The 26048-nt window shown below is 44.3% G+C and overlaps 1 protein-coding gene across 1 annotated transcript in view; it reads right to left on the bottom strand.

Moving 5' to 3' along the window:
• Positions 1-26048, bottom strand: part of THADA (THADA armadillo repeat containing) — a 399509-nt gene that overhangs the window by 224018 nt on the left and 149443 nt on the right. Inside the window, exons 25-26 of the mRNA XM_075267057.1 lie at positions 25047-25169; positions 8477-8568 (exon numbers count right to left, since the gene is read on the bottom strand). Of these exons, the coding sequence (XP_075123158.1) occupies positions 8477-8568; positions 25047-25169 (215 nt within the window). The remainder of the gene's footprint in view (positions 1-8476; positions 8569-25046; positions 25170-26048) is intronic.

Here is a 26048-nt window from a genome sequence, read left to right as displayed (position 1 = left end):
CAGGTGCACTATAGCTTAGCCCCCAGAGAACCCCATTAATGTAATGTGTAGGGGTCTGAAGCTTCATATGTTGGGGTTTGCCATCATTATTCACCAGTAACCAATAGGGAGGCAGGGGGCGTGTCTCAGACTACCGCTGACTGCCTGCAGGCGCTGTAGCTACGTTGTCGTCACAGGTCACAGCTCTATCCTAATAAGGCCAAGGAGTAAAAGCTGATGAAAATAAACAGAAGCAAGAAAAATCTATCGGTCCTGACTTACCAATCACTTTTCAGCTCATGAATGGACTATCCCTTTAAATGAGAACAGAAATATGGAAACAAGGTCTTCCTAAAGGGTTAATTCAGACCGACAAGTCATGAAGACGGCGAGATCTGTACGTTATCTAAGGGAGAGATTTCCCTCTGCTACATCTGCGTCTGTGTGTCTTGTCAGTCAACACGCGGATATTTCTATAAAGCTTCGTCCGCGATATTTCCATAGAGACAACCAGTCGATGGCTCTCCAAGTATCTGATCAACAATGTGCAAATACAAACATGTCCTGGCTGTGACTGTGCGATGTAAGCGCCGATCCACGCTCATAAATAATATATTACATCTCAGCTGGAGGCTTCTCACAAGTAGTAGGAGCTCCGCACCCGGCAGCCTCAGCATCGGGGATTTCTAGGCCATGTGAAAAGCGAGGACGGGGCTGCGAGTAGAGCGGCGGGACTGGAAATGTGAGGCCTATGGACTTGCTGAACGTTTAAGATCACCCTGTCCATAGGATAGGTCATCATTATCATATTCATAGGTATCTGACTCCTGGCACCCGCACCGATCTGGTGACTAAAGCCCCTGCAGCCCCTTTATTGTATACCAAACACAGCGCCATATATTGAATAATGGCTGTACTTGGTATTGCAGCCTCATTCAATTTACTAGAATCGGACAAAGGTGATCGACGAATGCAAGGCCAAGACTGATCGGCAGGGGTGTTGGAAGTTGTATCCTCCCATTAAAGTCCCGCATAAACCCTTTAATAACCAGGCTACATCACGTTACATTGTTCCATGCAACAATATGTAAAAAAGTGTGATGGTTTTTGTTTTTAGAATAGAAGCCTCGGGGTAACTTATCCTCATGTAAGCCTGGATACATCAAAGCCTTCTGTCAGTGATGGGGGATTTCAGGGGGAGACTGACAGCCGAGACCCATGTGCAAGAACTATCACAGGCCTGTGTTTTCCAAATTCCTATAATAAAGCACCCCCTTACCTTCTTCTAACAATCCACCATTAGGGCTAGTTCACACGTGGGCAAAGGGGAGGTTTTTGACAGCGGAATTCGCTTCAAAAACCTCTCCTTTAACATGGTGGTCTATGTAGACCACTAGCTTTTTTTTTCCTCCTAGCGTTTTCCGCCTGAAGAAGCGACATGACCTTTCTTCAGGCGGAAAACGCCTGAAGAATTGCATAGAAGTGAATGGGAGGCGAAAACCGCGCGGTAAAAAACCGCGCGGTTTTTTGCACACAAAACCGCGCGGATTTTTGCAAAAAACCACGCGGTTTTCGCCTGCAGTTTCTATAGCACATATAGGAAAAAAAAAAACCTAACGAAAACCGCTAGCGAAAACCGCGTCAAAAACCTCGTCAAAAACCGCGTGGAATGCAAAAAAACAGCGTCAAAAAAACTCCTCGAGGTTTTTTACCTCGCACAAATAAGCTAGGCGGTTTTCACGTGTGAACTGACCCTTAGTCATTGGCCATCAAGTTCATGAATTTAGACATTTACTAGCAATCTAATAGAAGTAAAAAGTTGCAGTTAAAGGGGTTGTCCAAAAAAATACAGAAAACTCAGGTAGGGGGAGTGTAAAAACAAACAAACAAAAAAAATCATATTCCCCTATTCCGGGACACTTCATTGTGCACCCTGGTCCCGTTTCCCTTATATGCCAGGGCAACACAGGCTGGAAGCGGACAGGTTCACTTGACTGATAGGACCAGAGACCGCTGCTGTCACTGACAGCTCTCCGCAGCTATGGCGGCCTCTCTGCTGCCGGCCTGTGATCCCCGGGACCTGAGAGAATGAGAACCAGAACTAGGACTCTCAGCTACAGATCAGATCAACAACCACTTACCTATTTCTGTATATTGTAGGACGAGGCTGAGCGGGCCAGTAGAAATGACCATGGAGAATTCTGGTGTCATATCAAAGCTAAGATTCTCAGCTTTCATACGATACAACATGAAGGAACAGTCGTGAATGTGCGCTTTGTATGCAGTGTTATTGACTGATGATGCCTTTATCATATGTAGAACTGTGATCTGAGAATCAGCTTTTATATGAGACCAGAACCACTGAGATACCCAGAGATACAGCGATGTGCTCAACTATCCCCGGCAGTCCCATAGAAGTGAATTCACACAGAGGCCTCTGGGACGTAATATCTCCAGATCAGTGGGGAATGATCCTCAGTAACCAGACACATCAGACACTTATTCCCCAGAATCTGGAGAGGGTGAAGTGTCATTCATAGACCAGATAAACCATGAGCAGAAAGGTAATAAAAGAAACAAAAAAAAGGTGTTGTCACTAGAACCCAGAGAGATATGTTATGTCAGGACGGCAGTCACACAGTGTTTTCCCAACAGTGAATTCCTGCCTCCGTATCAAGATATCACTGTTTTGATCAATATGTAAATTAGCTCTCTGGAGCAATAAGAGTGCTGCTGCTTAAGATGTTGGAGCAATGTCCTCATTGTTCCAGAGTCTATTTGTATATTGATAAAAACAGCGATATCTTTGCACAGAGGCAGCGATTCAAGTGGGAAACATCATTTGATTTAGGCCCTAACCTATCTATCTGCAGGACTGGGGTGATATGCTGGTTCTGGTGACAGTAACCTATCTATCTGCAGGACTGGGGTGATATGCTGGTTCTGGTGACAGTAACCTATCTATCTGCAGGGCTGGGGTGATATCCTGGGGTCTGGTGACAGTAACCTATCTATCTGCAGGGCTGGGGTGATATACTGGTTCTGGTGACAGTAACCTATCTATCTGCAGGGCTGGGGTGATATACTGGTTCTGGTGACAGTAACCTATCTATCTGCAGGGCTGGGGTGATATGCTGGTTCTGGTGACACTAACCTATCTATCTGCAGGGCTGGGGTGATATGCTGGATCTGGTGACAGTAACCTATCTATCTGCAGGGCTGGGGTGATATCCTGGGGTCTGGTGACAGTAACCTATCTATCTGCAGGGCTGGGGTGATATGCTGGGTCTGGTGACAGTAACCTATCTATCTGCAGGGCTGGGGTGATATACTGGTTCTGGTGACAGTAACCTATCTATCTGCAGGGCTGGGGTGATATGCTGGTTCTGGTGACAGTAACCTATCTATCTGCAGGGCTGGGGTGATATACTGGTTCTGGTGACAGTAACCTATCTATCTGCAGGGCTGGGGTGATATGCTGGGTCTGGTGACAGTAACCTATCTATCTGCAGGGCTGGGGTGATATGCTGGGTCTGGTGACAGTAACCTATCTATCTGCAGGGTTGGGGTGATATGCTGGTTCTGGTGACAGTAACCTATCTATCTGCAGGACTGGGGTGATATGCTGGTTCTGGTGACAGTAACCTATCTATCTGCAGGGCTGGGGTAATATTCTGGTTCTGGTGACACTAAACTATCTATCTGCAGGCTGGGGTGATATCCTGGGGTCTGGTGACACTAACCTATCTATCTGCAGGGCTGTGGTGATATGCTGGTTCTGGTGACACTAACCTATCTATCTGCAGGGCTGGGGTGATATGCTGGTTCTGGTGACAGTAACCTATCTATCTGCAGGGCTGGGGTGATATGCTGGTTCTGGTGACAGTAACCTATCTATCTGCAGGGCTGGGGTGATATGCTGGTTCTGGTGACACTAACCTATCTATCTGCAGGGCTGGGGTGATATGCTGGTTCTGGTGACACTAACCTATCTATCTGCAGGGCTGGGGTGATATGCTGGGTCTGGTGACAGTAACCTATCTATCTGCAGGGCTGGGGTGATATACTGGTTCTGGTGACAGTAACCTATCTATCTGCAGGGCTGGGGTGATATGCTGGGTCTGGTGACAGTAACCTATCTATCTGCAGGGCTGGGGTGATATGCTGGGTCTGGTGACAGTAACCTATCTATCTGCAGGGTTGGGGTGATATGCTGGTTCTGGTGACAGTAACCTATCTATCTGCAGGACTGGGGTGATATGCTGGTTCTGGTGACAGTAACCTATCTATCTGCAGGGCTGGGGTAATATTCTGGTTCTGGTGACACTAAACTATCTATCTGCAGGCTGGGGTGATATCCTGGGGTCTGGTGACACTAACCTATCTATCTGCAGGGCTGTGGTGATATGCTGGTTCTGGTGACACTAACCTATCTATCTGCAGGGCTGGGGTGATATGCTGGTTCTGGTGACAGTAACCTATCTATCTGCAGGGCTGGGGTGATATGCTGGTTCTGGTGACAGTAACCTATCTATCTGCAGGGCTGGGGTGATATGCTGGTTCTGGTGACACTAACCTATCTATCTGCAGGGCTGGGGTGATATGCTGGTTCTGGTGACACTAACCTATCTATCTGCAGGGCTGGGGTGATATGCTGGGTCTGGTGACAGTAACCTATCTATCTGCAGGACTGGGGTGATATGCTGGGTCTGGTGACACTAACCTATCTATCTGCAGGACTGGGGTGATATACTGTACAATGTACAGCAGTGTGCTCAGTAAGAGGCCGCAGTCCTCAACCCAATGCTGCGATCTTGTTGGATAGTCCAGGTGTCAGATCTAATACAGATGACCTATCCTAAGGAAAAGTCTTCAAAACTTTGGTCCAGGAAACCCCCTTTAAAAAATATCTGCACATCTCAATTTCGATTTCATGTCTACCAGTTATTCGTCCTTATACAAGTCATAACTAAAACCTACCCAATCTAGTATAGAAATAACAGACAAGAGACCAAACCGACCTTACAGTATGTAAATAATTTGGGGTCGCCTACCCTGATCCACATCGAACTCTAAACCCCGAGGTCGTCTTCACTCTCCAGCATCTTATTATATTACATGAACTATCCAGAAAAAAAAAATCATCTCTTTCACAGTTCAGGAGGATCGTGCTATTTATTGTGATAAAAATCAATGAGATACGAGACGTTCCAACCCCGGAGTGGAACAAATGTGGCCCTTTCAGACCTGGAACACTAAATTCTTTCATGTATGGTCAGCGGACTATACGGCAGGGCGGCTTGCCTTTCATAAAGCGGTGTATTCTCTTTTATCACTATAATACTTCATTCAAGGATCGGCACATAGGATTTGTCTCAGGTTCCCCTTACGACTATTGGTGGGCGTCCTTGGGACTGTTTAACCTGGCAATCCAAATCATATTAAAATAAGTCAGAGGACACATTCTTCCCTGCCTACGTACAACTGGGATCGAAAATATTGCTCTAAACTTGCGACCCAAGAGCCTTCTCTTTACAAATATCTTGTAATTACAATCAAACAAGGGAAAGAACCCTCAAGACCCTGCAAGACTAAGATCTCTCAGTTATTGAGAGAATACTGTACGATGCTCGGATTTCAAAGGACGTCCTATCCAAATAATGGATCCCCTCCTCTCCCGAAGACTGGTAGTATCCAGGGATTTAACTGGTTGGACGCGAAAGGTCAACCAAGAGCGTAACGCGCGATGAATGACACTAAGATTGTCAGTGTTGGGTACCAAGCAAAATGGCTGGGTATAAACAATATGGAGATAGATGACCAATTGGTGGTCTAATATAGAGAGTCCTATAGATTGCAGCCATAGACATACACCGGTATCCTGATATCTGGCTCTCTGCTGGTTTGGAAAGCAAGAATAGAAGTTTGCAAAAGTATTCTTGCTTTCAGAATTACTAAAAAGTCTGATGATTGCAGTGGATGAGGTTAGATCTAATGTGAACAGATTCTAAAGATATGGCTTCTGTTCATAGCACATCTGTGTATTGAAGGGGCAATATAGATGATAAGATGTGCCTTTAGGAAGTGACCTTAAAGAGTATTGAACAAATCCAAACTGCTGACAGAGCTATGTAAAGGATAGAGAGAGTATTATTAACTGGGAGAGAGATGCAAGTTCTAAAACCAAGAAAGCCACATTTTCATGCCGTCAGCAACACAACCCCAGCTGCCTCGGCTCAAGCCACTCATGAGCATGACCAAGACGTTTCTTGGGAATTTTACCTATCTTTAGGATAGGTCATCAATATTGGATCAGTGGAGGGTCTGACAACCGTTGAGCAAGTTTGTGTGATAACTGCAGACTCTTCACTTATTGTCAAGCATATCATATACGTTCACTTGAAAGGGACTAAACTGCGGCTGAATACGGTGACTGAAGAAGGGGCAATACGGAAAGGGTTCCCAAGTGGAACGACACCCCAAAAGACCCTTTTAATGCCCCTTCCCCTGCTCTGAGTGATGTCTCTAGTATCCAATTACAAAGCCAATAGCTCCATCATTCAAGAACAGAGAGAAGGGTCTGGATAGAGTCCAGTGCTTAGATATAACAGAGTCGCCTACAGGGTTTGAGCAGTTATTGCACCAAGAACATTAAAATGTTAACATCTTGCTCATGAACATTGCTGACTGACTCCCTTTAAAGGGATCCTATCATTGGATACCCTTTTTTTCTGACTAACACGTAGGAATAGCCTTAAGAAAGGCTATTCTTCTCCTACCTTTAGATGTCTTCTCCGCGCCGACATTAGGTAGAAATCCCGGTTTTCTTCGGTAAGCAACTGAGTTCTCTCGCAGCACTGGGGGCAGTCCCCAATGCTGTGAGAGAACTCTCCAGCGACGCCTCCACCTTCTTCTGGAATGACCTCTCCCCGAGTCTTCTTCCGTCCTGAGTTTCAATCTTCTAGGCCTTGGGCACAGCCGACTGTGCACGCCCGGGCCACAAGAAAATGGCCGCCTATACCAGCTTAAAGGGATTCTACCACTAAACTAACATTTTTTCTAATTACCATTTCAGAATAGCCTTAAGAAAGGCAATTCGTTTCTTACCTTTAGACGTGGTCTCCGCGGCGCCATTCCTTAGAAATACCGGTTTAAACCGGCATGCAAATGAGTTCTCCACAGCAATGAGGGCGGGCCCCAGCACTCAAACGGCAATGAGCGCGTCTCCATTGCTGCCCGAGAGCTCTTTCCAGCGCTGGTTCCATCTTCACCAGCAACCCCGCCTCTTCTGTCTTCCGATGCGGTCTAACTTCCGACGCCTGCACAGTAGGCTCCTGTATTGAACTACAAGAGCAGCCTCCCAAAAATGGCTGCCAGCCGGCGGCCATTTTTGGGTGGCCGCTCTTCCTCTTGTAGTTCAATACAGGAGCGTACTGCGGCCGGCCAGCAGCCATTTTTGGGTTTACCGCTCTTGCTCTTGTAGTTCAATACAGGAGCGTACTGCGGCTGGCCGGCGGCCATTTTTGGAAGGCCACTCTTGTAGTTCAGTACAGGAGCCTACTGCGCAGGCGTCAGAAGTTGGACCGCGTCGGAAGACAAAAGAGGCAAGGTTGCAGTTGAAGATGGAGGCGGCGCTGGAAAGAGCTCTTAGGTAGCAATGGGGACGAGCTCATTGCCGTTTGAGTGCTAGGGCCCGCCCTCATTGCTGTGGAGAACTCATTTGCACACTGGTTAAAACCGGTATTTCTAAGGAACGGCGTCATAAGAGACGAATACCCTTTCTTAAGGCTATTCCGACATGGTAATTAGAAAAAATGTTAGTTTAGTGGTAGAATCCCTTTAATGTGTAGAAACAGACTAGACATTTTGGCTTGCAATGAACCTTCTTCAGGTCCATTACGTTGTGTAAAACAAATCCTACACAGCTCTATAGTTAGGGGTCCAGGAATTGGTGCACTCAGTTAGTTGTCATTCTACTGTGTGGTCCTCGAATATTTTATTTACAGCATTTCACATACAACAAAAGCCGCATGTAACAAAAGCAGACAAGGTTCCAGCACACGGTCACCCGTGATTACGTACGACCCGACGGCTTGGAAATACTATACTGTATGTACAACAACGGCATCCTACATTTCAAGGCGACGCCAGCGACCATGACTCTGTAGCCGCACTGTACAATTAGATTTACTTCTATCTCATGCGGCGCTAACGAACTGCAGACGGGTGACATCGAGAGCGATTCATTTCATGCGTTTGGCGCGCGCCGCCTATTTTTTTTATTACATTTTGTAAACTAGAGATTTAAGGGGCAGATTATATTCAGAGACCAGAGTTTTAAAGGTTTGGCAAACGTCGGAAAATGAGAAACAAGTAGAAAGGTTTTATTGTAACATTAGTCGGCAGATAAATCCCTAAAAGCCGGCAAACCTTCTCAAATTGGTGTTGGCCGGGATATTGTTTTTCACAAGTGATGCTCGTTTCAAGTGGTGCTTACCTGTTTTTTTTGGAGCGCTCATCTTTTCCTCTTTTGACTCCAAATATTCTTGTGATCAGCGTGCTGAAGAGAAGCGTGGAGGAATTTCTCACCTAATGTAAACACAAAATGGTTAAAAAAAATTAAAAAAAAACCCGGAGGGGGAAAAAAAACAAAAAACTTGCAGATGCCTTCAAGAAACACACCCCAGAACCCAAGGCAGATTTTAAGAGACAGACGTGCAGTCACAGTATTCTCAAGCACTTTGCAGGCTGCCTCACCTGAAGACTGGATTTTATTTTAAGGAATTTTTAAACAAACCTATTACCCCCTCCAATAACAAAAACAGGCACTCGAGTGGATCGACGCAAACCCTCTGCTTTTTATTATTTTCCTATTACGGACCAGAAATGTGTTTAGTAAGGGAAATATTCAACCTGGGTGAAGAACCGAGCAAGTGAAAGCAGAAATTCATAACAGTTCTGTGCAAGAGAAGAAATAAGAAACCGTCGGCATTAAAAAGAAAAACGATCTAGCACGGAATTTGTGTGAAGTCCATAGATGTACTAAAGTTATTGGGTGAAAATCTGGTTTGATGAACAGCTAACGGCCCTTAAAAAGGTTTCCCATGAACCTAAACTATTAAAGGTTAAACATTTTTGCAAATAATTTAAACATTTTGCTAAGTTTTTAAGGTTTTTTTTTTTGTATCTGAATGGTTTTAGTTCGTTGTCGGTGGATAAGAACATGAATGCAGGAACGTTCTATGGTCAGGAGCAAAGCCATGATGTCCTTATTGTGGTCAGGTTATCTTCTCATACATGTAGTGTCCCCTCCTGATAATCAGGCATGATGTCCTTATTGTGGTCGGGTTATCTTCTCATACATGTAGTGTCCTCCTGATAACCAGCCATGATGTCCTTATTGTGGTCGGGTTATCTTCTCATACATGTAGTGTCCTCCTGATAACCAGCCATGATGTCCTGATTGTGGTCGGGTTATCTTCTCATACATGTAGTGTCCTCCTGATAACCAGCCATGATGTCCTTATTGTGGTCAGGTTATCTTCTCATACATGTAGTGTCCTCCTGATAACCAGCCATGATGTCCTTATTGTGGTCGGGTTATCTTCTCATACATGTAGTGTCCTTCTGATAACCAGTAATGATGTCCTTATTGTGGTCAGGTTATCTTCTCATACATGTAGTATCCTCCTGATAACCAGCCATGATGTCCTTATTCTGGTCAGGTTATCTTCTCATACATGTAGTGTCCTTCTGATAACCAGTAATGATGTCCTTATTGTGGTCAGGTTATCTTCTCATACATGTAGTGTCCCTCCTGATAACCAGCCATGATGTCCTTATTCTGGTCTGGTTATCTTCTCATCCATGTAGTCTCCTCCTGATAACCAGCCATGATGTCCTTATTGTGGTCGGGTTATCTTCTCATACATGTAGTGTCCCTCCTGATAACCAGCCATGATGTCCTTATTGTGGTCAGGTTACCTTCTCATACATGTAGCGTCCTCCTGATAACCAGCCATGATGTCCTTATTGTGGTCAGGTTATCTTCTCATACATGTAGTGTCCTCCTGATAACCAGCCGTAATGTCCTTATTGTGGTCGGGTTATCTTCTCATACATGTAGTGTCCTCCTGATAACCAGCCGTAATGTCCTTATTGTGGTCAGGTTATCTTCTCATACATGTAGTGTCCTCCTGATAACCAGCCATGATGTCCATATTGTGGTCGGGTTATCTTCTCATACATGTAGTGTCCTCCTGATAACCAGCCATGATGTCCTTATTGTGGTCAGGTTATCTTCTCATACATGTAGTGTCCTCTTGATAACCAGCCATGATGTCCTTATTGTGGTCGGGTTATCTTCTTATACATGTAGTGTCCCTCCTGATTACCAGCCATGTTGTCCTTATTGTGGTCAGGTTACCTTCTCATACATGTAGCGTCCTCCTGATAACCAGCCATGATGTCCTTATTGTGGTCAGGTTATCTTCTCATACATGTAGTGTCCTCCTGATAACCAGCCGTGATGTCCTTATTGTGGTCAGGTTATCTTATACATGTAGTGTCCTCCTGATAACCAGCCGTGATGTCCTTATTGTGGTCAGGTTATCTTCTCATACATGTAGTGTCCTCCTGATAACCAGCCATGATGTCCTTATTGTGGTCGGGTTATCTTCTCATACATGTAGTGTCCTCCTGATAACCAGCCATGATGTCCTTATTGTGGTCAGGTTATCTTCTCATACATGTAGTGTCCTCCTGATAACCAGCCGTGATGTCCTTATTGTGGTCAGGTTATCTTATACATGTAGTGTCCTCCTGATAACCAGCCATGATGTCCTTATTGTGGTCAGGTTATCTTCTCATACATGTAGTGTCCTCCTGATAACCAGCCGTGATGTCCTTATTGTGGTCAGGTTATCTTCTCATACATGTAGTGTCCTCCTGATAACCAGCCATGATGTCCTTATTGTGGTCGGGTTATCTTCTCATACATGTAGTGTCCTCCTGATAACCAGCCATGATGTCCTTATTGTGGTCAGGTTATCTTCTCATTCATGTAGTGTCCTCCTGATAACCAGCCATGATGTCCTTATTGTGGTCAGGTTATCTTCTCATACATGTAGTGTCCCCTTAAGTGCCATACACCTTTCATATCCAGGGAGGTTTGGATGGTAGCTATTCCTCTCAACCCCCTATACTCATTAGTGCTGAGATTGTCCAAGCATGCATGTGTTGTCAATGGGAAGAGGGGAGTAAGCTGTTGCCAGTAACCTCTAAAGGTGGCTTATCTCCCCCAAGAACGAACAATGAGACAGGGAAATTCAAAAGGAGAGTTTGGAGAAGTTTACATGTAACGCTAGGTTCACACCTGTGCTTGGGTTTCCGCTTGGGAGGAAAAAAACAGAAAATCAGTTAACCACGGAAAACTGTAGACCACATTTGCTATTCTCTCTGGATTTTTCGTGCGAACACCACATGGACCCCATTATAGTCTATGAGGTCCATGAGCTTCCTAAGGTAACTGCTTTTTTATGCGTCTTAGGTTCCGTTTTAGGAGGAAGGGGAGGTCCCCAAGTGGAAAAAAGATAACCTGGACAGTTGGCCCTGGGCTGAAAGAGAGATCATACACAGGGGCCCTGAAGATTTTTTGAGCTATGTGTTAAGTAGGACATCTTTAATGGAAGACGCGCGGTTGGTGGAAATGCTTAGAAGTCACAGCTCCATCACTCGAGCATCCTTAGTCACCTACGTGCCATGTTCTCCAAGGCATAGTACAAGGTTACGATGACCCATCTCACCACCTACAATATGACCAACAACTGAGGCCTTTGTGTCCTTGTTCTCCCCTTGGTGTCCTTCAGAGGATGCTCCTTACTACGTACAAAGGTACAAAACTTCTCTTGCCTAAGTATGTAGAATTCTTATCTGCACAAGGACTGAGCCAAAGTGACAGTGTGTAGAAAGCAGAGTCTTCTTATGTAGGAGGACAAAGGCGCATTCTACCTCTCGGTGCTCGGAATCGCTTTACGATGCTTATCTTGCTTCATTCTGCCGAGCCGGCGTGTTTTCAACTTCTAATTCCCACAGATAGCCGCGCCGGTATCTCATTTTACTTGCCGGGTTCGCTGTTGTCATACTCATAAAACCTGACGGAGTCTGCCAAGTGTGACAGCTTTGTTAATTGTTACTGTGCCCACGAGAATATAAGTTGTCCATAAAACCGTGTGTTGTATATTCTGACTGGGCGTAAAGAGGACAAAGTACTGGTTAGGAAATTTTTCTTACAATGTTTTTATTTTTTAGAGGAAGAGAACTGGACAGGAATGGAAAAGACTGTGGAAGGAAATCCCTAAAGGAGCTGTAGGAGAGGAAAAGAAATAAATCGGCAGAAATTCATGTATTTAGGTACGGGACAGGTCATGACGAGGCGTGCGAGCTCACATGACAACTAGGACCAGCTTATAATACTGAAAAAGGGAAGATTGAAGTTAGTGCAGATGCTGCTGGAATCACAGGGCTTTGGTAGGTTATTTTATTTATTTTGCTTACTTATTATAGCGCCATCATATTCCACAGCTCTTTACAGACAAGGTCAGCCGCTCACAATCTACACAGTCCAGTCATATTAATGTGACCACCGCCTACTTTTGACGTCAACGTTAAATAACCAATGGCAGAAGGCGTGTGTCATCAGCCATCTGGGCGCACTCATCATTGTGGAAGGCACGATGGATCAGCACAAGTATGCATCTATCCTTGCGGACCATGTTCACCCCTACATGTGAATTGTTCTTCCTCAGGATGATGGCATCTACCAGCAGGACAAGGCGACGTGTCATAAAGCTCGCAGTGTACGTGTGTGGTTTGAGGAGCACCAGGATGAGTTTACCGTACTCCCTTGTCCAGCAAACTCCCCGGACTTGAACCCAATCGAGAATCTGTGGGACGACCTCGATCGGGATGTTGGTGCCATAGATGCTCAACTGCGTAACCTAGCGCAGCTGGCCACGGCACTGGAGTCGGCATGGCTCAATATCCCAGTGACCATCATCACAACATCCCCTCTCTTCCTGCACGTCTCGCAGCGGTCCGCTCTGCCAAAGGGGGTTATTCTGGATTTTTACTGGTGGTCACATTAATGACTGGACTGTGTATATAGTGCCATCATATTTTGCAGCTTTACAGACACTGTCAGTCGCTGCTCCATATAGGGCTCACAATCTATATTCCCTACCAGTATGTCTTTGGAGTGTGGGAGGAAACCGGAATACCCGGAGTAAAACCACGCAAACACGGGGAGAACATGAGGAGGATTTGAACCCAGGACTCCAGGGCTGCAAGGCTACAGTGCTAACCACTGAGCCACCGTGCTGCAAGTGTCCTACACAGACATGCAAATTGTTGAAGGGGGGTTGTATATTTTGTCATTTTTGCCCTTATATATAGAAATTTCCAGGGTGTATGTGTTGCCCTACACAAAGGTGCGGTTGCCAATGAGTCTCTGTCCTCCCAAGAGAAAGCTTATTACTTAGTCCTAGGCCGGCCGCTTACTGGAATGGAGTAGAATCAGGTATTTTTGTCCATTACTTTTTACTTTACTATGAAATTGAACACACTCAATGTCTAACCCATCAGTTCATCGAACAAATCACCCGGTGAATTTCTCTACTTCTATTATACACTTTGCAGTAATTGTTCAAGCAGACGGACTTCGCACCAGACAAATTGATGTATAGTAGATGACTGAGGCCGGTAAGACTAATGTACGGTACAAGTCAGCCAAAAACCGTTCTCATCCGCCCTGACATATAGGCATCCTAAACAGCCCTTAACATTAGTTGCTATAAAGCATCTCTTATCTTGGAGACACGATAATATATAACCAACCAATAAATCTGTCACCAGGCAGGGGGAAAATCTAAAGCTTCCCTTGTATTCCTTCTGCCATCCCTGTAGGTCGTGTAAATCATGGTGCCTGCTACAGATGTATGGGGAATATATTTAGGATAAAGAAATGCAATTATCATCTGTTTAAGTACATAGAAAACAGGCCAATAACCAGTTGTCAATTTAGGCATAACCCAACTGGCCCGACCTTCTATTCCCTGATATCTGCCATTGGAGTAGAGTCGAGACGTCTCCAAACCCCTGGATGTCTACATAAACTATAGCAGTTTTTTTTTTTAACTTCTGGGATTTTCAAGAATTCTTGAGTAAAAAATATGCAAATCTATTCTCCGAGATGTAATTAGGAGAACAGTGCACTCTGTATGCCGCCCTCTAGGGGCAGCCCCCTTAACATCATGTGTGGCTCAGTTAAAAAGCCTACTGACATGATGCGGGGTTTATTGCCAAACTAGTATTTCTATTCCAAAAGGAACAGATTCCCAGCTATGATCAGCTCTGTTTCGGTCTTTTGCACCTCCTCAGCATAGCGCAGGGATACTAATTTGGCAGAGTGAGAGACTATAGACCAGGGTCAGGGGATAATCGTACACATTAGGGAGAGGGTGTGCCTACATAGGCAGTACGGAGACTTACAAGTCATTCCTGCTCCACTAGGGATTCTGGGTAAAAAATATGCAAATCTATTCTCCAGTATGTAATAGGAGAACAGTGCCTCTGTATGCTGCCCTCTAGGGGCAGCCCCCTTAACATCATGCATGACTCAGTTAATAATCCTACTGACATGATGCGGATTTAATTGCCAAATTAGTATTTCTATTCCAAAAGGAACCGATTCCCAGCTATGGACAGGGCTGTTTCGGTCTTTTGGACCTCCTCAGCATAGCGCAGGGATACTAGTTTGGCAGAGTGAGAGACTATAGACCAGGGTCAGGAGATAATCATACACATTAGGGAGAGTGGGTGCCTACATAGGCGTACGGAGACTTACAAGTCATTCCTGCTCCGTTAGGGAGTCTGGGTAAAAAATATGCAAATCTATTCTCCAGGATGTAATTAGGAGAACAGTGAAAGTTGTGATAAATTCACAAACAAAATTTGAAGGGAAATTTAATATTTTCTTTTATTTGTGATAGGGTTTTAAAGGGGATTTTAAAGAGTTAAGGGTTTATCAGGATTTAGAAATAGATTGGTTATCAATATGAGAACAAAGGGGGTGTGACATCCAGCACCCCCACCGATCAGCTGTTTTATGAACTGTAGAGCCTGAAGAAGACACTCCCAGTGGTGGCACTGTGCTACTGCAGCTCACCACTCATTGATGTGCCAGATATTGGACCTCCACTGGTCTCTTTTTTAATTTTTTAATGGGGTCTTCTGAGATTAAGACACTGATGACCTATGAAAGATAAACCATAAAGATTATAGCGATCATAAAATACTGAATTTCCCTAAATATTTTGTTTTTGATATCACCAATTTTACGATCTTTACCTGCTTCTAAGATTAAACCTTATCGTACAAGTATGAAGACTAGAGATGAGCGAGTACTGCTCGGATCAGCCGATCCAAACAGCACGCTCACATAGAAATGAATGGATGTAGCCGGCACGCGGGGGGTTAAGCAGCCGTCCGCCGTCAAAGCGGAAGTACCAGGTGCATCCATTCATTTCTATGGAGCGTGCTGTTCGGATCGGCTGATCCAAACAGTACTCACTCATCTCTAATGAAGACCAAGAAACCTATCGGCAGGGCTGCAAATTCAGAAATGCAGTCGTAGTCAGGGCCAACTTTGGGTGAAGTCAAAAAAGTTACCAATTCCAATTTCAAAATAATATTCTAAATTATATATTATACAATTATTGAAATGCTAGCACTATAGCTTGTTTATGCAAATTAAGCAAATTTCAATCTTTAGGGGTTTTTTTTGGGGGGGGTTCTGTTTGAGGCTAGGTTTCGGCAGTGTTTCCATTGGTCACATCAGACGGGAGACCCAAACAATGGAGAGCATGTCCACTGCAACAGCAATTACCCGCGGACCCCTTAGACTAAAATGGGGTCCGAAATTTTTATACTGAAACCAGTCTTGCGTGCAGGACTTTTCTCTCCGCTGATTTTCGGTGGAAACTGCATCAGAGTCTCCAACACAAATGTGAACCTAGCTTGACTCTGCAACTACACAGTCCAGTCACATTAAATGTGACCACCTGTCAAAATCCAGAATAACCCCCTTTGGCAGAGCGGACCGCTGCGAGACGTGCAGGAAGAGAGGAGAGGTTGTGATGATGACACTGGGATGTTGGGCCATGCCGACTCCAGTGCCGTGGCCAGCTGCGCTAGGTTACGCGGTTGAGTATCAATTGCGGGAACAATCTGATCAAGGTGGTCCCATAGATTCTCCACTGGGTTCAAGTCCGGGGAATTTGCTGGCCAAGGGAGTATGGTAAACTCATCCTGGTGCTCCTCCAACCACGCACGTACACTGCGAGCTTTATGACACGTCGCATTGTCCTGCTGGTAGATGCCATCATCCGGAGGAAAAACAATTCGCATGTAGGGGTGAACATGGTCCGCAAGGATAGATGCATACTGGTGTTGATCCATCGTGCCTTCCACCATCATGAGTGCACCAGATGGCTGTGGACACGTGCCTTCTGCCATTGGTTATTTAACGTTGACGTCAAAAGTAGGCGGCGGTCACATTAATACGACTGGACTGTGTATAAGACAAGATCAGCGCTGGTTTTCAGTCTCTGGATATGAACTTGATATTTTCCCTTCACTGAAAACAAGCCGACGTGAAAAATTGGGAAAACCTTTTAGAAAATTGCAGAGATTTCGCTCATAACGAACACTTTCTATGTAACAGCAGTGAAGTAATTCACGTGGGCACTAAGTCTTTCAGATTCTTCTTACGGAATTAAGAAACCTTCCCCATTATGACTAAAAGGTAGCAAAACTGGATTCCAGATCTGAGCTGGTATCTACATTACCAGCCGCACTCCAAATAGGAAGTTTGACATGTATAATCTATTTGGTAATTGGTTCTTGATACTTTAAGAAGTCGGGCAAACATATTATGTCGTAAAGTGTTTGAGTAAATAGTTTAGATGTTTCCCAAGTAATCGAGCCGAGTTCTGTCATTCATTATTAATTACGAGAAGATAATCTTCTTAAAGATTTCCTCCCTTCTGCTGGAGGAAAAAAAAATTGTTCAGATACAGACGAAACCAATAACACATACAAATTTTATAGGAATTTAAAGGGAGGGATTATTTTTTTGTATTTTTTTTACCAAACTATGAAGGGGTACGTAAAAGGGGCCTGTCCCATATTAACTACCACTTTTTACATTGTATCTGCTGCAGAGATCAGCTGATCATAACAGATACAGATTAAGAAAACATGACGATAGGATGCTAGAAGCTGCAGTATTTTCCCACAGTGGCCACTGCAGGGGAAATGCGGTATTACATGCTGGACATTCAACTGATTGAGTGAGCATGTAACACAAGGACAGGTGGAGTCAGCCAAAGTGATAGTTTATTTTTGTCAATTTACAAAATTAAATGAATGAAGAAAAGAGAAATGTAAATCCCATCAATATTTGGTGTGACCTTTGCTCTTTGCCCCCATCAGTTCTTCTCGGTACTTGCAGACAAGTTTTTGGCAGAACTGGGCAGGGAGGTTGTTCCCGCCGCCATCTTGGAGAAATAAGCACAGATCTTCTGTGGATGTTGCTTGCTCCAATCCGTCTGTCTCTTCATGTCATCCCAGACAGACTGGATGATGATGAGATCAGGGCTATATCTGTGGGGGCCGGATCATCCCTTCCAGGACTCCTCCTCCAGAGGGCAAAGGTCACACCAAATATTGAAGGGATTTCCATTTCTCTTTGGTTAACTGACCCAAATAACTTAGTTAAGGGGATATTGTCACTCCTTGGGGAGAGACCACCATATAGGTGTGTGGAGACTTATTAAGCCTTTAGCACTCCACTTCGCAAGGGACCATGGGAAGAATATGCAAATCTGTCTTCCATGATGTAATTAGGAAGTCAGCTGCTGCCTCAGTGTTGCAAACCAATAGAGGGCGCTCACTGGAATGTGCAAGCCTGTCTTCCCTGATGTAATTAGGAAGACAGGATTTCAGTGAAATAACCCAATAAAGGTTTGCGTTAGTATCATGCTCGACCTTCCAAGAGGCCTTTGTTTTGCAATGATGCTGGGATTATTACCAGTTATAGTCTCTCAAGCGAGGACGGCCGTTTCGATGTACTTGCATCTGGTCAGCCCGTTGCCTCTCACCTCTACCAGGTTATTCTTCTCTACATCGGGCTGACGAGATGCAAGTACATCGAAACGGCCGTCCTCGGTTGAGAGACTATACCTGGTAATAATCCCAGCATCATTGCAAAACAAAGGCCTCTTGGAAGGTCGAGCATGATGCTAAAGCAAACCTTTATTGGGTTATTTCATTGAAATCCTGTCTTCCTAATTACATCAGGGAAGACAGGCTTGCACATTCCAGTGAGCGCCCTCTATTGGTTTGCAACACTGAGGCAGCAGCTGACTTCCTAATTACATCATGGAAGACAGATTTGCATATTCTTCCCATGGTCCAAATAACTTATTAACAGTAAAACTATTTCTTATTTTGCAGGTTTTACCCAAACCTGCCTAAAATATTTGCACAGTCCTGTATATTAGTTCTTGACCAGAGGACAAAATAGCTTAAAAGGTGTCCAAAATCTGACTGTAGAACCACAAACACCAATACTACATGTATCCCACGCACTCCCTGACCATGTGTCTAACAATAAAGATACAAGTAGACCCTACAAACACCTAGATGGGTAAAATGAAAAGAAAAACTATTAAAACAGAAAATACATAAAAGTACAGCACATCTGTAATGTCAGCACAGATTCCTACCGAAAAAAATAAAACCTCCTCCACCCCCGGCTCCCTTAACAACCGTACTAAAGCTCTTCTGCAAGGATATTATCGGAGGCGGCGCACATGGACGAATGGCTTTAGCAGATGTTGCATTTTAATAAACTTTCTATTGATGGACGTAGAAGAAAAGCTGAACGATAATAAACCAAATAGAAGCTATGAAATGTCTTCCACAACGCTGTGTATGTGTCATAAAGGATCGGTGATTTATTATTTTCTGCGAGGACGTAGAAATGGAGCGGCAACGTTACAAATGTTATTTTCTGGCAGCGAATTCTGCTTTTATTTTATTTCCATCCAGAACAAAAGTGAACAACTTGGACGCTCGTCCTAACTAGTACAAGAATAGAAAAACATGTCTTCTTCTGTACACGTCTTCCACCCGCCTCCATTCTGCTGCCTTTAACCCTTTCCTGCCAGAGGCATTTTTCAATTTTCGTTTTTGACTCCCCGCCATCCAAACACATCACTTTTTTATTTTTCCATTTACTGAGCCATACGGGGGACTCCATGTTTGCTAAATTGTTCTTCATAATGGACATTAATGTGACCACCTGTCAAAATCCAGAATAACCCCCTTTGGCGGAGCGGACCGCTGCGAGACGTGCAGGAAGAGAGGGGATGTTGTGATGATGTCACTGGGATGTTGCGCCATGCCGACTCCAGTGACGTGGCCACCTGTGCTAGGTTACGTGGTTGAGCATCCATGGTGTTAAAAACCCAATTGAGGTGGTCCCACAGATTCTCAATTGGGTACAAGTCTGGGGAATTTGCTGGCCAAGGGAGTACGGTAAACTCAACCTGGTGCTCCATGAACCGCGCACGTACACTGCGAGCTTTATGACACGTCGCATTGTCCTGCTGGTAGATGCCATCATCCTGAGGAAGAACAATTCGCATGTAGGGGTGAACATGGTCCGCCAGGATAGATGCATACTTGTGTTGATCCATCGTGCCTTCCACCATGATGAGTGCACCCAGATGGCTGATGACACGCGCCTTCTGCCATTGGCATCAAAAGTGGTGGTCACATTAATATGACTGGACTGTGTATTACTCTGTACAATGGACTCTGAAGCTGTAAAAAAAAATTCTAAATGGGGTGGAATTGGAGAAAAATTGCATCTGTGCAACTTTTTTATGAGCTTCGTTTTTACGGCATTCACTCTGCAGTCAAAGTATCAAGTCACCTGTATTCTACGATTCTGTACAATTCCGAAAATGCCAAATTTATACGGTTTTATTTACAATTTAACCCCTTAAGGGTGAATTCACACTGAGTAAACGCTAGCTTATTCTGAACGTAAAACACGTTCAGAATAAGCGGCGTCTAAAGCAGCTCTATTCATTTCTATGGGAGCGGGGATACGAGCGCTCCCCATAGAAATGAATGGGCTGCTTCTTTCACTCCGTGCAGTCCCATTGAAGTGAATGGGGAGTGCCGGCGTGTACGCTCCGGCATGAGCAGAGCTTGCCGTATACGCCGGCACTCCCCATTCACTTCAATGGGACTGCACGGAGTGAAAGAAGCAGCCCATTCATTTCTATGGGGAGCGCTCGTATCCCCGCTCCCATAGAAATGAATGGAGCTGCTTTAGACGCCGCTTATTCTGAACGTGTTTTACGTTCAGAATAAGCTAGCGTTTACTCAGTGTGAATGCACCCTAACAAACATCCAAAACCTGATTTTTTATGGGGCCAGGTGGACTTTTTAGCTACATAATTGTGGGGAATGTCTATGGCTTTGATCATTTTTTTTATTAAAATTTTTATCAACAGGCAAAACAACAAAAAAAAGAAGGATACGTGAAGATGAGGTTCTTGGTTTTTAAACTTTGATCAAACCATAATGGTGAGCCCATCTTTCACAACAAGGCGACCTCTACTAGGTGGGTCACTACACAAAAAATGACTCCCCTCTCTTAGGGTAAGTTCACTTGTGAGTTTTTTTTAACCGGAATTTGATGAGGAGGCCACCTCAGATTCCGGTCCAAAAAATGGCTAGCCGCGACTAGATGCCGATGCAGTGCAACAGCATCCAATCGTGGCACTCCGCTCCGGACTAGGCCCAAATGAATGGGCCCAGTCGGGAGGAAGGTGTCGTGAGGCGGAAGAGAGGGCAGGTGGCTTCTTTTTACCGCGAGAAGAAAAAGGAAATGACCGGCTCCCAATTATTTCAATTCCACATCAAAATCCGGCCCAAAAACACTCATGTGAACCCGGGCTTAGGGTCCTGGTCTCCCATAAATCAAGAGCCAATGTGTTTTTCAGCCATATCATGTTTTGCATACACCGCAAAAAGACAGATGGGCTTACCATTACAGCTACCATTACAGTTTGATCAAACTATAAAAACCAAGAACCTCATTTTCATGTATTCTTATACACAGCAGGTATTTTCAGTTCTCTTGGTGCGAACAGAGTGATGTTGCACCTTTATGTGTTCACCTTTATTGCAACCACAGCTACGTGCACCCTGTGAGATCAGGGTCAGGGGAGGAGCGACCCAGGAATCAGGGGCTTGATCAGGGTTCAGAAACAGGTCCATTATCAAGAATCCACCAAATGAATTAAGGTAATTTTAACTTACTGGGCAACCCATATAAGGAGTACAGGAACTTAAAGACCATATAGGCCCTGCTGAGAATTAAGAATACGCAAATAAGGAAAACTTGCTGTAGTTCTATCTTTTGGAATGTAACTCCCTACAGATCAATGTCTGAGTTTATACAAACCTAGTGACATGATCTGGGATGGGGTCCCTATTTCTTTTGGAGGAGATATTCTGGCTTTGCTTTAATCCCAGATCATATCACTAGGTTTCCAGAAAACCAGGTATTGATCTATAAAGAGCACCCTTGCAAAAGGTGGCGCTAGAGCAAGTTTTCCATTTTCCACCAAGGGGGATGTATTTGTATATTACGGTATATTTTTACTACAGGTCCTTGGTGATCTCCCAGATCATATCACTTGGTTTCCAGAAAACCAGGTATTGATCTATAAAGAGCACCCTTGCAAAAGGTGGCGCTAGAGCGAGTTTTCCATTTTCCACCAAGGGGGATGTATTTGTATATTACGATATATTTTTACTACAGGTCCTTGGTGATCTCCCAGATCATATCACTTGGTTTCCAGAAAACCAGGTATTGATCTATAAAGAGCACTCTTCCAAAAGGTGGCGCTAGAGCGAGTTTTCCATTTTCCACCAAGGGGGATGTATTTGTATATTACAGAATATTTTTACTACAGGTCCTTGGTGATCTCCCAGATCATATCACAAGGTTTCCAGAAAACCAGGTAAAGATCTATAAAGAGCACCCTTCCAAAAGGTGGCGCTAGAGCGAGTTTTCCATTTTCCACCAAGGGGGATGTATTTGTATATTACGGTATATTTTTACTACATGTCCTCGGTGATCTCCCAGATCATATCACTAGGTTTCCAGCAAACCAGGTATTGATCTATAAAGAGCACCCTTGCAAAAGGTGGCACTAGAGCGAGTTTTCCATTTTCCACCAAGGGGGATGTATTTGTATATTACGGTATATTTTTACTACAGGTCCTTGGTGATCTCCCAGATCATATCACTAGGTTTCCAGAAAACCAGGTATTAATCTATAAAGAGCACCCTTCCAAAAGGTGGCGCTAGAGCGAGTTTTCCATTTTCCACCAAGGGGGATGTATTTGTATATTACGGTATAATTTTACTACAGGTCCTTGGTGAACTCCCAGATCATATCACTAGGTTTCCAGAAAACCAGGTATTGATCTATAAAGAGCACTCTTCCAAAAGGTGGCGCTAGAGCGAGTTTTCCATTTTCCACCAAGGGGGATGTATTTGTATATGACGGTATATTTTTACTACAGGTCCTTGGTGATCTCCCAGATCATATCACTAGGTTTCCAGAAAACCAGGTATTGATCTATAACGAGCACCCTTCCAAAAGGTGGCGCTAGAGAGAGTTTTCCATTTTCCACCAAGGAGGATGTATTTGTATATGACGGTATATTTTTACTACAGGTCCTCGGTGATCTCTATGTGAATGGTATAGGCAGAAATTGAGAACTGGAGAATATCTAGTAACTTCACAATGTCTGACACGTATTAATAATATCATCCCATTCTTCTTTCCAGTGATTTGTATTCAAGCTCCATTTTCTGTTACTGCAATCATTCAAGTTAAGACATAACCCGTATCTGGGGGAAAGTGCTTAATGTTTCCATAAAAACAGCCCGAAGTCTCACGGGAGCACATGGGAGTAGCTTCTCTCCTCGGCACAGATTTCATTTACAATAGTTCAGTGCTTCTCCTTGGCACTTGGCAGATTTTTCTAGAAGAAGGGAAGAGGGTACCATGGTACCAAGTCTAATCTGTCCAAAGACGTGACAGTGGAAAAAGCAATAACTCACGGCTTAAGGTCTTGGGAGCGTAAAGATTTTATGTGCAACAGATGTTACAAGTGTATGGAGGTGAGCACAATCCGCTCCCTATACACTCCCAGGGAGAGATTATTTGTTGAACTGTGGTGCATAACAACTAGCAAACCATGCTGAGAGTTAACCTTGGGACGGGTCAGGCCTCCCCCTTGATTATTAACCCTTTCACTGCAGCGATAAAGCCCCCCCCCCCCCCCCTGTAACGTTCATTTACTATATTTGCAAATTACAATCATGTTCCGATCATATTTAGGATTCCGCACAATGAAAATAAGTAACTTTATTCCATATTATACAGACAGACACCAGGGAGGAATAGAAGTGCAAAAAAACAGGGGAAATATGGGGGCCTCTGAGCCCCTTAAAACAGGAGGCAAGCTAAGCCATATGGTACCGTCCGGAGCTCACCTAATGTTCTGGGGATATTATCACTCCTTAAGGAGAGATCACCTACACAGGCGTATGGAGATTTACAAAGCCGTTTTCGCTCCACTGGGGGATTATGGGAAACATATGCAAATCTGTTTTCCAAGATGTAAATAGGAACCAGTGCCTCTGCTTGCTGCCCTCTAGGGGTCGCCCCCTTAAACATCATGCACGACCTTTTCGACAAGGCTTGATGCTATGATGCGAGGTTTATAAGCAAACCAGTAGATCTATTTCAAAAGGAACAGAATCCTAGCTGTGGACAGCACTGTTTCTATCTGGTTGGATCTCATCAGCACAGCGTAGGGAAAACTGGTTTGGCAGAGATGAGAGACTTCCAGACCGAAACAGCGCTGTCCACTGCAGGGATTCTGTTCCTTTTGGAATAGATCTACTGGTTTGGCTATAAATCTCGCATCATGGCATCAAGGCTTGTTGAAAAAGTCGTGCATGATGCTTAAGGGGGCTGCCCCTAGAGGGCAGCAAGCAGAGGCACTGTTTTCCTATTTACATCATGGAAAACAGATTTGCATATTTTTCACAGTGCAATGTGTAATGAATAGGACTGAGCTGTAGTAACCAGGCACAGCCACTACACAATGTATGGCACTGTGGTTCCGACCAATACTCTGTGTACTCAATGATATCTAGTTCTGATGTGTGGCAGGCACTGCAATTAGCTGATCAGTAGGTGTGCAGGGGGATCAGACACACAAAACCTGCTTTTCATGACCTATTCTTGGTATAAGTAGTAAATTACCCTTTAAGAGACAGTATTCTGCCTGCCTGTTTGCCTGCTGTTGCCCCTGGAGGGTGCTTAATGCTTGTTTTTAATCCGTAGTGGTGTGCAAAAGTTTTAAGCAGGTGTAGGGGGGATTGGAAGTGCTGCCAAGTAAGAATCTCTGCTGCAATGTCTGCTGAAAATTGGAGGAGGAAAAAGTCCTGCACGGACGACTTTTTCCTCCACTGCTTTCAGTTTAAATATGATGGAAACCCAATGGACCCCATTTTAGGCAATGAGGTCCACAGGGCTCCGTGTGTAATCAGTGGGCCGTGCCCCTGCTGCTATTTTAACAGGCCATTACTGGCTGGAGTACTTCTTACTGTATTTAGGCCTGTACATAGTCAGTATACTGTAAGTGTTGGGGGGCGCAAGGGAGGTATTCACTGAATCTTGTATTTTTTAAAGCATTCTTACTTGCCTAAAACTTTTGCACAGTGCTGTAATACAATACTCATCTGGGATACAATCTGGTACTCAAAAGGTGGACGTTTATCTGAAGTGCAGAACTCCGACACATGAAGATATACAAAAAGAAAAAAAGAAAAGACTTACAGCCCAGACTGGAGACGTAAATCCAAGAATTGCAGCTTGGGTTCCCTCTCCAACATAAGGGATGACATTTTCACCGAGACGTGTATCCCGGAAAACTGCTCTCAGTACATTCAAAGCGTGAACCTGCAAGGAAAGAGACAAAGCACTGAGTTATATGTCGCTGCTGAGATGAAATTTTGCTACAATGTATCAGCATACACGTCTTATTCGCTCCGTTGTGGGGACTGTTTGCTACAATGTATCAGCATACACGTCTTATTTGCTCCGCTGTGGGGACTGTTTGTTACAATGTATCAGCATACACGTCTTATTTGCTTTTTTGTGGGTATTGTTTGTTACAATGTATCAGCATACACGTCTTATTCGCTCCGTCGTGGGGATTGTTTGTTACAATGTATCCACATACACGTCTTATTCACTCCGATGTGGGGACTGTTTGTTACAATGTATCAGCATCGCTCTTTTGCGGGGATTGTTTGTTACAATGTATCAGCATACACGTCTTATTCGCTCCGTTGTGGGGACTGTTTGTTACAATGTATCAGCATACACGTCTTATTCGCTCTGTTGTGGGGACTGTTTGTTACAATGTATCAGCATACACGTCTTATTCGCTCCGTTGTGGGGACTGTTTGTTACAATGTATCAGCATACACGTCTTATTTGCTCCGCTGTGGGGACTGTTTGTTACAATGTATCAGCATACACGTCTTATTCGCTCTGTTGTGGGGACTGTTTGTTACAATGTATCAGCATACACGTCTTATTCGCTCTGTTGTGGGGACTGTTTTTTACAATGTATCAGCATCGCTCTTTTGCGGGGATTGTTTGTTACAATGTATCAGCATACACGTCTTATTCGCTCTGTTGTGGGGACTGTTTGTTACAATGTATCAGCATACACGTCTTATTCGCTCTGTTGTGGGGACTGTTTGTTACAATGTATCAGCATACACGTCTTATTTGCTCCGCTGTGGGGACTGTTTGTTACAATGTATCAGC

Source organism: Leptodactylus fuscus, chromosome 3, assembly GCF_031893055.1.
Source record: "Leptodactylus fuscus isolate aLepFus1 chromosome 3, aLepFus1.hap2, whole genome shotgun sequence".
NCBI lineage: Eukaryota > Metazoa > Chordata > Amphibia > Anura > Leptodactylidae > Leptodactylus > Leptodactylus fuscus.
Note: the sequence above shows the minus strand (reverse complement) of the source record. Positions and strands in the feature narration are given on the sequence as shown.